Here is a 12,543-nt window from a genome sequence, read left to right on the forward strand (position 1 = left end):
AACCCAAAATGGACTAGTGAAACCTAAAATGTTCAAAATTGTTAAATTATGGCCTACAATTGAATTTTAAAAAAAATATTTTAATTTTTAAAGTTTTTGAAAGCCAATAAAAAGATATGAAAATAAAAAATATTAATTAAAAATAATTGAAAACATATTTTTAAGTTGTAATTTGTTGTTAAAAACATAACATCAACTATTGTTTAGGGTCTTCAAACGTGATTTTAACTAATGAAATAAGCCAAAAAAATTTTTTGTTGAAAAACGTGAAACGATGTTCCGTTTTTATATTTAACCGATACATGATTTGAAACTGAATTTTAATATGATATTAGGACTACTTTTTTAGAAAGTGATAATTTTACTCCAAAAAATGATATTTGGACTTTTGAACCCTTTTTCTGACACACCAGACAGGAAACATTATTAATTTTATAGTAGTATAGTACCCTGTATACTCATACTCCGCTTCGCTTCCAATTTTTTTAAAAAAATCGCGAAAATATGAATGAGTAGAATACAAATATTATATCGTGTACTTTTCCTCCTGCCCAAGTTAGAAGTCGGCGCCTAGTCCCGTCTCCGGTAATATTACCCCTCTCAGTTTCATGCATGCATACATACATATTTATAAATTATTTTTTGTGGTTGATTTATGGTTGTATGATTATGTTTATTCTTTCTGCTCATTATCATTCTTCTAGATATTTACTTAAGTAAGTAAAGTAATTTAATTAGCATTTTATTTTAAGTGGTTTTGTTATAGATGTGAATATAACATTATGTCCTGAACCTGTTCGACAAATTGCTTCTGAGAGTCCGCGAGTTCCTTTCCGAAATGATTCCAAAGCTGTTGAATCACATGAGAATTCCTTATTATTTACTTGTAAGAATTTATCCCCGTTGCCGAAATGTCGAATAGGAGAGATGAATATATTAGTATCATTATTTTTTATATTGAAGTAAACAGAAGTGGATTGAAAACTAAACAAATGGTGATCGCACACAAAACTGCGAGCTTGCAAAATGTGTTTTACGATATAAACCACATATCGTAATAGTGCTGGAATGCTTATGAGACTCGACCGAAAGTTCTTCTGTATATCATTTTTGTGGGTGTAAGCTTGGGTAGACGGCAATATATAAATCTAGGGGGTCAAAGACATAGACTTATAACATCTGTAGCCTGTGGGCCTGTTGTACTCGTTAAGCAGTAAAGATCCCAGATGAAAGTATTGTTAGCCTATACATTAACTTCTATCAAATTGTATCCCTTTTAGAAACATCTATACATCTGTCTAAAATATTTTTACTTTGAAATTGAATTGTTGTTAGTTTTGGTTTATAAATTATGACATAGACACTCCTTTTATAAACAGAATTGCGTGCTCTTGTCATCTTCAGAAAAACAAAACAGTATATTACGACGGAGAATATAGATTTATATATATAATGAGTAAAGTTACAAATTACAAAACAGTTATTTGTTTTGTTGAGATTGACCAAATATGCATTTTTTGTCGCAGATGTCAAAAATTAGAAACGCCAACAGATATTGTTCATGGACTGCTAAGATGGACGATGCCCTTTAAAGTAGTGGCAAGGATCCATATATATATATGACATCACCAAAATTATTACTCTCAAACCTTCTTCGCCACTCCAGATCCATACATATACTTTCTACTTATTCTTCATCTACTTGTATATCGTCATTAACTTCTTCATACTATACATCCACAACCCAATTTTGCAATCGCACTCGCACTCCATGTATTCCATCAATTAATCTATATAATACACGTTATTTCTCTACTCACGATGCAAATGTTAACTTGGAAACTGACCCGGTCGCGACTCAGTTGGATTTTTCTGAGTCAGGGTTGAGTACTTCACAAATTAGGGAACATATTATTACTGACACCGATTCCATTCTTCCGGTTCGGGCACTCATTTCGATGCTCGATGGCTATCATGATCTCAGTGGCTTTCCTTGGTTAGTGTTAACTTTATTCAATTTTGGTTCTTGATAAACTTGATACAATTTTATTCTTGTGGACAATTTTTTATTTTTATCGATTCTTTTTTACGTATTAATTCTGTTGATTTGAAGGTGGATTGTAATAGGCTCGACTACATTGGCTCTCAGGATGGCATTATTTCCCTTGCTTATATTGCAACTCACCAAGTTAAAGAGAATAGCTGAGTTGTTTCCTAAATGTAAATATTCGTTTTAAATTCATCTATTTCGTTGAGCATATGTCGGATATTAATTTATTTTTGTTTTCTAGCGAGTTCATGAATACAATACATCTTATAATTATTTGACGTTCAATTATGAAAGTAAAAGCATCAGTTTATATATTGGGGGCTAAACAAGATAATGTGAATCAACAAGTCTTTACCAAGTTTTTTGTGGATCAATAATTTTTTTTAGTATCATTGTTAGGATTATCATTCACGAGACTGCTAAATGGTACTGTGAATGTAAATTTGCTATCTTTTTCAAATGAATTGCGGGTCGAGGATTTAAGGTTTTCTATCATTCTTAAGGTTTGTTTGGACAAGCAGAGATGCAGAAAGTTTAATCTATGATTTATCAACCTTTTTAGTATGGGTTAATATGGTGACCAGAACAATTTTGTTTATTTAATATAGATATTGGAAGGCTTTCGTTTTTGTTTTAGTTACTTGAGAAAATATTACTTGCGAGTTCTTGTCTTTTTGCATTTGTTGACTTTTGTATGATTTTTAAAGTGCCTCCTCCTTTGCCGCCACCTCTCTCAGAAAGGAGTTTTAAAGATCAATTTATGCTATTTTGGAATGAAAGAAGAGCAGTAGGATGCCCTTCATTTTTATGGTTTATGGCATACATATCCATCCAGGTGAGATTTCAGTTGTATATGCTTTGCTAATTCTATGTTGCCTATTTCTAAAAGCATGTCCTGTATATTGTTCTTGTGTTTCTGCCACGGTTTCTTAATAATATAAACAGTTCAAGTCAGTTTTTTATGATTATGTTAATAGCCACCGGGCTGTATGTGTGTCACATGGAGAATGTGGAACAACCATGAAATATAAGAACCTATTGCCTAATAAAAAACATGTTATGTTATAGTTTGCTGTAAAGAGTGTTATGGAGGAAGTCTTCTCTCATCATTAAAACACAAATATATTTTCATAAGTGATACTGTTTGATTGTCTGTTATCCAGTCTTCAGATTATAAGATAGATTATACAATAACGACTGTTTGTCTTGAATCTTTTGTTTTGATTTGCAGTTTCCGTGCTTTCTATTATGGATGACAACTGTCCGCAAAATGTCGTTGGATCATCACACAGGTTTTGAATGTGTAAGTGGTCGGATTATTATCTCGTACGCAGTCTCTATTAAATTGATATGCTCGTCAAGTATACATTTCCATTATACGAATCCAAACCCCTTTGTATAAAGGAAAGCAGAGTTATAGAAAGTTGAATATAAAACTAATTGGCTCCCTAAGTTTGCTTCATTCACATTGTTTCTTACTTGCAGATTAGAATATGTTGATGTAGTAATTCTTAGTTGACCAGTCTATATTAAAGTAAAGCCAGCTGACATTGACAAATGACACTCTTGATGCATCAGTCTATGTGCTTTATGATTGACTTCTGTTAGTCTTTTTGCTTTTCAATCTGAGCTGAAGAAAGGATGGTCCGTAGACTGTAGAGATGTAATGACAGTAGGCCGTACACTAGTACCCAGTGCACAGGACTATAATATATTATGAAGCCTTATCTTTATTTCTCATCTGTCACCTAGAAGATTAAATTATCTGGACTAGTACCCAGTGCACAGGACTATGATATATGAAGCCTTACCTTTATTTCTCATATATAGGTTGTTACCAGGGTTCAAATCTGTGACATAATGGATTAATGACCTAGCATGATCGACAGTGTTAGTATGATAATAAGAAACATATATAAGTTGGAAGAGATCTCTGGCATAACTGTTATTATCTTATCAAGAATAAACAATAATCACAAGTAGATTTTATTGCATTACAGTAAAAGTAGTGTGTTCAAGTGAAATTAGAGGACATAGATCACACCTGTGAGATTAGAGACAGATACATATAGAGATAAGATAGGATTAGCCGGGAATAAAGAGAATTTATGTTACGGAGACTTGTTTCCCCTAGAGTATATCTGTACTTATGTCACACTCACTCTGATCTCACGTACCAGTGTCATACTCTCAACATTCAGACATAGGTATGGATACTAAGATGCTTTGTTTTGCGCTATACACTTTTTTGCAATGTATAACTGAGTTCGACACATTAGACACATATTCATGTTGAACGCATCTAGCTGACTTCGGGTAACATAGGAGAGGATGTTGGGGTATAGATAGATTTTAGAGGAAGAAATTCTAGAGAGAGAGAGGAGGGTTGGTTTACCGGCTGCTTTCACTTAAATCATTACCTTTCATCTTTCTGTGCTCTAGCAATTGCGCTTCTTACAGTCGAGACTCGAGTGGCTTTGCCCTAAACAGTGAGTCATTTGCTTAAATCCGTTATATATTTGACAAGAATTTGTTGTATTGCTGAAACTGACCCTTCAAATGAATAAAGGAGATTGTATTTGGAATTAAGGTGCTTCTCTTTCTATTGCTTGCATCCGCAGAAGTAAAATAATGAATTTGTAGAGAGAAAAGTTGGTATGCCCGGTAGTCACTCTTGTTGGGTAAGACGGAATTGGGGATTTAGATGGTGGAAAGGGTAACATTTCAATATGATTGACCTAATGACAAACTATACAACTGAAGTAATTATGAGACCTAAAACTAATTTTTATGGATTGGGCTTTGGCCACTTAATGAGTTCTTAAATCTAATTGAATATGAGTGAAGATACTTTCTGGCTTATTGCTTAGGGGAAATAGACCCCCGAAGAATAACAAGGAATAAACACACGTTACACCATACGTTTTCTAAAATTTTTGCATCCTTTTACCAAAGTATGTAGGTTTTTTTAGGAAATTCTTATTTTTTGACTTCTAAATCTATGGATGTGGTGTCTAGGAGATTGTTCGAAAGGAGCGAGCGGGGAAGTATATTTTCTCACCTATCTCAAAGTCATCATAGTGTTTTCTCCTGAATTAAAGTAAGCATCTTTTAACCTAATCCAAAATTCAAACTCCTACAGCTTCAGGTTGCAAGTCTCAGAACCAACTGTTATGGAATGACTTTGACCACCATTGATTTTCTTATCGAACAACTAGCTATGAGTAAAGACACTTGGCTGCGTAGTGCCTACTTGCAGGAAATAGACTATTACAAAGTATTTTGGGAAAATCTTAGAATCTACAAATAATATGAAAGAAATTCGAATGTACGATTCCTTCACATCGTTAGAGAGTCCATAAAAAGTTTAAATGTGTGTGTATGTGTGTGATCTCAACCCTGCATCCCGATGAGATCTTGTGAAATGGATATTTAATTTTTTTCTTTAAAAATGTGTGTGTAATATATGTATAATGTCTTTTACTTATCAAATTGCAAGCTTACTTTAAAAACTTTTCTCTTTCTCTTTTCTTTTCTTTCTCTTACCTCCCGTAGCTAGCCGCTTTGAATATAGATTCCTGTTGCCTACTCATGAAATGTTTAAAATACAAAATCTGCTTATATAACCGGTCTTGATTTAGATGCTGTTACAAAATCTGTTTTGTTGTCTTGAAAACCTATGAAATGTCTCTAGTTCTGACACAGTTTTTGAAATGAAAATAATTTCAGGGGGGCGCTCTGTGGTTCCAGAATTTAACCGAATTACCTCATGGTGTTTATGGCTCAATCTTTCCTTTAATGATTGCTGGTCTGCATTATGTTAATGTACAGGTAGAAACTGGTCACGTAGTTCATATGTCAAACTTCAGTTCCTTGTTTAATTTATATATACACGATGTTGCCTCTACCAATTGTGATAGGTATAGGTAGAGTCATTTATTTTGTTATCAAGTGAAACTTTGTTCCTTGGGCTATCTGTATGCTACAGTCTGCTGCTTTATATAATTGCATATTTATTGCTGATACATTTCTAGTCAAATTTTATATTCTCCCCCATTATAATATATTCCTTTGATGAAAATTGCATAATAAAGTTGAAAGATGATAAATAGGAAGCTAATGTCATTCGTGTGGATTAATTTGGAAGTAGAAATTAGTTACACTGAAGATGTATGATAAGTACTAGTAGAAGTTTGATCAGTCTTTGCCGTAATGTTATTAGGTTGCTACTTTGTAGTTCGCTCCAGATCGATGTCTGCTTGGTGCCTTGATAGCATTGCATTATGGTGAACATCTCTTTCTTTGGTCACTCCTAAATAATACTTAGTAATTAGTAAGTCATATGAACCCCGTGGTACTATGTTACCCGGACTCGGGTATGGGTGTCGGACACGGGTTCATATCCAAGTGTCGGACTCGGCAATATTCTGAAAAATTTACATGTTTTTGGCCTAAAATAAGTGTCCAAGTGTCTATACCCATGTCCGAGCGTCAAGTGTCCGACACGGGTACTCGAAGCAAAATGAAGAGTCCGGGTAACTAAGCCGTGGTATATTATTTTAGGGTTTCCTAAATGTTGTTTACATCGTCTTTGAATGTTAACGGAAGGACTTTAATTGGAAACTTATATGTTATGGTGCTGATACCGGAAAAAGTGGTTGAAGGATCTAAAACAATGAGTAGCAGTGAATTAGAGGACGACACCATCTATTATCCGTTCATAAAGCTAATAGCATACACTGATACCACTTTTCCAGTATTTACATTTACAAGCGCACTTGTCGTTTTGGCTTTTTGTTTCTTGTCAGTTATTGCTCATGATGTCTACTATGTTCATGTGAACTGAGAAATTATATTTGTCAGACCTTGTACACTTTAATTTTCTTAAATACATTGTTACGTTGCTTTCAGTCACGAAGGAATCCTTTCGATTGCAAAACAGCTCTTTTCTTTTTCTTGGGCATTAATCCATTGAATGTCCAGTACTATTGTTAAGTAGATATTTCCTTTTAACACAGATTTCATTCCAAACTGCTTCAAGTGGAAAAGTGAGTGGCTTGCTTGGGTTTTTGGTTAAGGTGTGCACATCAAGTCTCGTGCTATAAACAGTCCAGGGAGATTGCGAATTTACAATGTTTTAGTACTTGATATAGCAAGCATCTGGGCTGCCAGGATGGATTGACTGAGCTAAAGCACAATTAATGACAGTTTTACGTTGAAATCCTAATCTTACTACTTCGTTGTTTCAGAGTTACAAGTTTTATCTGGATGCGATGACATTGCCTATTTTTGTTGCTGGCTTTTGTGTTCCGCAGGTAACATAACTTGCAATTTATATTTAGGGGTATGTGTATTCTTTCACAAAAATACGTGAGTTGAAGCCGAACTGGCGAGTAGAGATTTTAGCGAGTTAAAGGTTTATGGGGTCGTCCGTCATTTAATTGGTTGGTGGTTTTAGAGTCTTCTGTTTCGGAAAGTATATTTTTATAATTGTTGGAGACTGGAGAGTATTCTCCAGCACTACGTACTATTTTGAATTCTAATATTTATGATCATGTTGGAGGCTGGATTTACATTACTTGGTATTGAGGGATGCGACATTAGCCACATAGTTGGCTATTAAGTTTTAATTGTGCAAATTTAAGATGAACTTAATATTCGAGTTTGAAGAACAAATATCTTGTTTTAATGTTTCGGTTGTCATTGAAGTGCCAGAATGGGTTTTATAACAAACAGTAAAAAATGATTTTTCCAGCTTGAGGGGGTTATTGGTAAAAATTCTACAGTTCATGTAATATACTCCAGCTTGAGGGAGTAATATTAATGGCATGACCGGAATTCATTTAAATATCTTTATATCTATCGATAAGTGATGGTTGATCTACTATCCACATCTACTACAGCCCTGAGCTGTACTTGGGCTCTCTTTCACAACGAAAAGCAAATGAAAAAGAGTGTATTCTTCTCTATCTTTTCTTGATAATATTAAGGAAACCTTATGTAGGAAGTGGGTGGGTTATCGACGTTTTTCCGCCTGATCCTATTTTAAGTTTTGAATTCTGTTTCTCACAAATTCATTTAATTATCCATATAGTTTGTTATCCTTGTTTTCATATGGCCTAACCAACTAGTTTTTTTTTTAAATTATTTTTAGAAGCTAGAAGGCCAGTTGAGATGACTTGAATATTTGAGTTGCATCTTTCTTGTTTTCATATTTAAATTTCTTTTAAGATTTTTTTAATAATGGGGTCTACTGATATCCAGTCATAAAATAATGTTAGTCCTTTTCTCACCTTTGTTTTGCAGGGTAGTTCAGTCTATTGGTTTACAAATAGCGTATTAAGTCTTCTACAGGTTGGTGCTTCACATTGAATTTGTTGTCTATGCATGCTAGAGGAATTTGTTACTATACGAAATAATATGCATGGTTAGTCCTTTCAATAATCTAGGAAATTAAACATCTTCTCTGACTTTGTGATCAAGGGTGTAGCCCAGCTAGGGAAATAATTGTTACAATTGTTGACCTTTTGCTCTGTTTCATTTCAAGACGGCAAGTGGAGAATACCGACATGATACCGAGTCATGGTTGTCACGGCGCCAAGTCGAGGCGAGTCGATGGACCCCCGGCTAGTCGAGTAGTCGTGGACTAGTCGACCAAAAAAATATAATTATAATTAAATGTAATACAATATATATTATAATTTAGGCTTCTAAAGTCCAAGTTTCTAACATATACGAAAATGTTGTATTAGAGGTCCTTGTATGTCACATCCAAGGATGAGGGCTTACAAGTTACCTACATACATAATATACACATACATGATACATAAATGTATATATACATACATAACATATATCTAGAGTAATAAAATATATCATATTTATATCTACTATTATACATATATGTATATAACTATATATACATATAGAAGAAGGAGGAGCAGGAGGAGGAGGATGAGGAGCAGAAGAAGCAGGAGGGAGAGAGGAGCAGAAGAAGAAGCTTACTTTGAATTTGGTTGAAGAAGATCTGAAAAAATGAAAAGCTCAGAAGCCTATCTGTTAGGGCTGGTTTGGGCCATTTCTCTCATTGGAGCAGAAAATAGGGGTGAATCATTTAACTGGATTTCAACCAGGTTTTGACCGGGTTTGGGTCTTCAAAATAAACCAGTCGATGACCTGGAACGATTAGTCGACCCGACAAGTCGTCCAGTCGATCAGTCAGTCAACTAGTCTCCCGAAATATCCAATTTTCTCCAGTCGACAAGTCCAGTCGATTTCTCAATCTCGACTGCTCGACTAGTCGCGACTAGTCGAGCGCCGTGACAACTTACCAACTTGTTGGAATAGAAACAAACAGTAAGATAAAAAGTACGAAAATCAATTATTTCATTGAAGATTGGGTACCAGTAACAATTATGAAATTCACTTTTCTGGTCTCACACTATTTGGGCCAATTTATTGCCTAAAATAGAAAAGGGAGAGCCTAAAATTTCACAATCTGAAGAAGTTTTTACGAGAATACCATAGAGGAAATCCGAAATACCAAATGGATTCTGCATTGGGGAGATATTTATTTAGTAAAAGAGAAAAGAACCACATCACAATATGTGATATGGAGATAACATTTCTATGTGTATGCTTCTTCCAAATGCGTTTTTAGGATACACAATTGGGAGATGCAGAACAGACCCGGCACAGTTTGCTGCGTCCCAAATTTTTAGAAAAATAAACTCATGCTAGACACGTGTATCACCTCTTGTTAGTGATATACTAGTTCCATATGCGGGATCCATGTGGGTTTTTTGGACAATTTGTTCAATTGTGGTATTTTAGGCCAAGCTTTTCCAAATTATTATGTTTTTGTCCAACTCTCCGTGAAGTCACAGTCTTAACATAAGACACAAAGTTCATATCTTGAACATATAGATTAGTTGTGCTAACCCCAAAACCACCCTACCTCTGCAGCAACTATGCCTGAATGATCCAAATGTCCGCCACCATTTGGGGCTACCGGAGATGAAGAATTTAGTAACCGCAAACGATGATCGCGATGATGTTGCACAAGTAACATTTTCTAATTCGTCACATAAGCAGCGTAAAATATCCGTTCGAAATCATTCCCCTAATGAATTGGTTATGGTAAGCGTTTACTTTTTATTTCAAGTACAAGTGACCAACATAAGACAGAGCAAATCATTCCCCTGAAAACTATAATTTGGTTCCTCGTGACAGCTTTCAGTTCAACTCTTGGAAAAAAAGCATAAAGAAAGAGCAATTCAGTTGCTAAGGTAGCATCCTGTTGTCCTGACTATCATGGACTCTATGCTCTGTAAATGCTTATACAAATGGCTTTAAATTGCAGATTAGCTCTTGACAAAGATCCTGAGAATGTGAGGGCTTTAATCATATTGGGACAAACCCTACTGCAAGATGGAATGCTAGCAGAAGCTATAGAACATCTGGAGCATGCAATCTCTAGGGTATGATATATAGAGATTTTTTAGCATGTTTGATTGGGAGTTTTAATTATTATATATTTCTAGTTGTATCACGGACCATAGCTTTTCTAATATTCTACTAACGTAAATATTTTATTCAAAACTGTTTCAATAGCTATTTCTTGAGGGCTATCCCACCGAGATTGAGGAGGTTGATCTGTTGATTGTTGCTTCACAGTGGGCCGGTTCTTGCTATGTACAACAGGTAAAAGCTTGAAACAGTTTTCTGGCTTTGAGAGACGAATTAATGCATGAATTATTCAAGTATTTAAGCTTCTTAAAATGTTACAGTCAGAGACATTTTAATAAAGTGCATGAAACCAAAACCATTGTTGTATTGTTCACAATTTGCTCCTTGAATGCCTGTGTGAGGCGTATAATGTTCTAATTGTATACTATACATTTACCCATATCATAAGCTGCATGCTAGGTTAGACAAATGAGATCATGGGGAAGTAATGATGGGAATACTAGCATTGGGATAATTACTTTTAGGAATGTTGTATAATGTTTACTTATTTTACGTGCTGCATTTAATTCTAATTTTTCATTTGCAACAGGGTAAATATGCAGAAGCTTTGATACACTTTGAAAGATTAGGTCGCATGAAAGAACCAGAGGACTCGAGGAGTAAATCCCATTATTATGATGGACTGGTGATGCTTGCAAGGTACTAATTGAGCATTTATTTTTATGTTTTTGTGAGTTTATATCTCTTTGTAGGTGCTTAAATAACTGCAGCTTCAATAATAGTATATATTGAGCTTGAAAATCATTTTTTAAATTGCGTCTGCTTATAAATTCGTTGAATAGGCAATTATTTCGTTCCTACATGATCTATGATTTTAGCTACTTGCAGACATTCCCACTTCATCTCATAATTAAAAAAAATGATATCATAAAGGTGAGAAAGTTGAACCTCCTTCGAGTGTCACTACTCTTTTTGATAGTTATATACTTATGTTATTAAAACCAAGCTTTACTTTCTCCATTTCATATTAAAATCTAGCTTAGGTTTTTTCTTTACACTGACCACAAGATGCAAATATCACGCCGAACTTATAAATTATGTTCAAATAAAAGTTTTTGTTTTATGTATGCCCCTAAAAAGTATGTTGTAAATGAGAAACATTGCATTAAGACGGGATAACTTTTAGAAAAGATGTCGATATTACAGTTTAAGATGTGAGAAATAATTATTATTAGATCTTGAAATGCGAGAATCACACTTTAATTGGAAATTGAAGAGGGTCTAAAATAACACTTCCCAATTTGCTAGAAAAGACTTTTTTCGGTAAATGTGAAGTAGAGTGGAGTGAGTCTATTTAAGTGTTCGAGAAGAGTAGAGAGTAAAGTGTTTTTTTTTGTGTTTCAGTATTACTAACTGTAAATTAAATATCTGGATTTTCAGTGCTTTATATCATGAGGACCGCAAGGTTGAGGCTGTCAAATATTTGCGTAGAGCGGTTGCGTTTAATCCTTCCTATGACGTATATTTGGAAGAATTAGAAAATGAAGACAGTTTTGCCAGTGACCTTTTCAACAGCAGGAGAGGAGATTACTAGGTTTCTTTACTCATTTAATGTTTGATCATAATTCTCATCATCTTACACCAGTTTGTCTTCTAGTTCTTCTTTTTATTAGGGTGTTTGCCCTTTTAACTCAGATGTAAAATCCCCAAAATATCACATTTATAAAAAAAGGAATAAAGTCCAGCAGGGAAAACACACGGTTTTAAGTACTTTTTCAAAATTGCTTGCACTTAAACGCACCGAATTACCAAGTGGTTTCAAGAAGGGGACATCGTTAATAATTAATAAACCATAATGGAGCCTTTAGAACTGTTTGATTAACACAAGGTTTATCGGACCAAGATGTTTGCTGCTTGTGACCATCTGTGCTATGGATAGTGCTTTGGTCTGAGAATAATGGGAGTTCAGGGCAGGTATTGGAGGCACTATAAAAGATTGTCAAGGTCAGCTGTATCTTCTCTGG

The 12,543-nt window shown here is 34.5% G+C and overlaps 1 protein-coding gene across 1 annotated transcript; it reads left to right on the top strand.

The window, feature by feature from the left end:
* The first annotated feature begins 435 nt into the window (after nucleotides 1–435).
* On the top strand, nucleotides 436–12,291 carry LOC141672070 (ALBINO3-like protein 2, chloroplastic). The gene is made up of 15 exons (XM_074478570.1): nucleotides 436–585; nucleotides 1,527–1,996; nucleotides 2,114–2,220; nucleotides 2,758–2,885; nucleotides 3,282–3,353; nucleotides 5,780–5,881; nucleotides 7,069–7,128; nucleotides 7,300–7,365; nucleotides 8,357–8,404; nucleotides 10,016–10,189; nucleotides 10,283–10,338; nucleotides 10,413–10,530; nucleotides 10,664–10,753; nucleotides 11,109–11,218; nucleotides 11,960–12,291. The coding sequence occupies exons 2-15, from the start codon at nucleotides 1,620–1,622 to the stop codon at nucleotides 12,111–12,113; spliced, it is 1,662 nt and encodes a 553-aa protein (XP_074334671.1). The 5' UTR covers nucleotides 436–585; nucleotides 1,527–1,619; the 3' UTR covers nucleotides 12,114–12,291.
* The last annotated feature ends 252 nt before the right edge of the window (nucleotides 12,292–12,543 follow it).

Source organism: Apium graveolens, chromosome 7 (genome assembly GCF_009905375.1).
Source record: "Apium graveolens cultivar Ventura chromosome 7, ASM990537v1, whole genome shotgun sequence".
Classification (NCBI taxonomy): domain Eukaryota; kingdom Viridiplantae; phylum Streptophyta; class Magnoliopsida; order Apiales; family Apiaceae; genus Apium; species Apium graveolens.

Excerpts from the sequence above, each read along its gene's own strand:
- LOC141672070 (XM_074478570.1), top strand. The coding sequence starts at position 1,620 with ATGACATCACCAAAATTATTACTCTCAAACCTTCTTCGCCACTCCAGA. Across the intron at positions 7,129-7,299 it reads TGCTTGGGTTTTTGGTTAAG|AGTTACAAGTTTTATCTGGA; the intron begins GTGTGCACATCA and ends TCGTTGTTTCAG. Across the intron at positions 10,531-10,663 it reads TGGAGCATGCAATCTCTAGG|CTATTTCTTGAGGGCTATCC; the intron begins GTATGATATATA and ends CTGTTTCAATAG.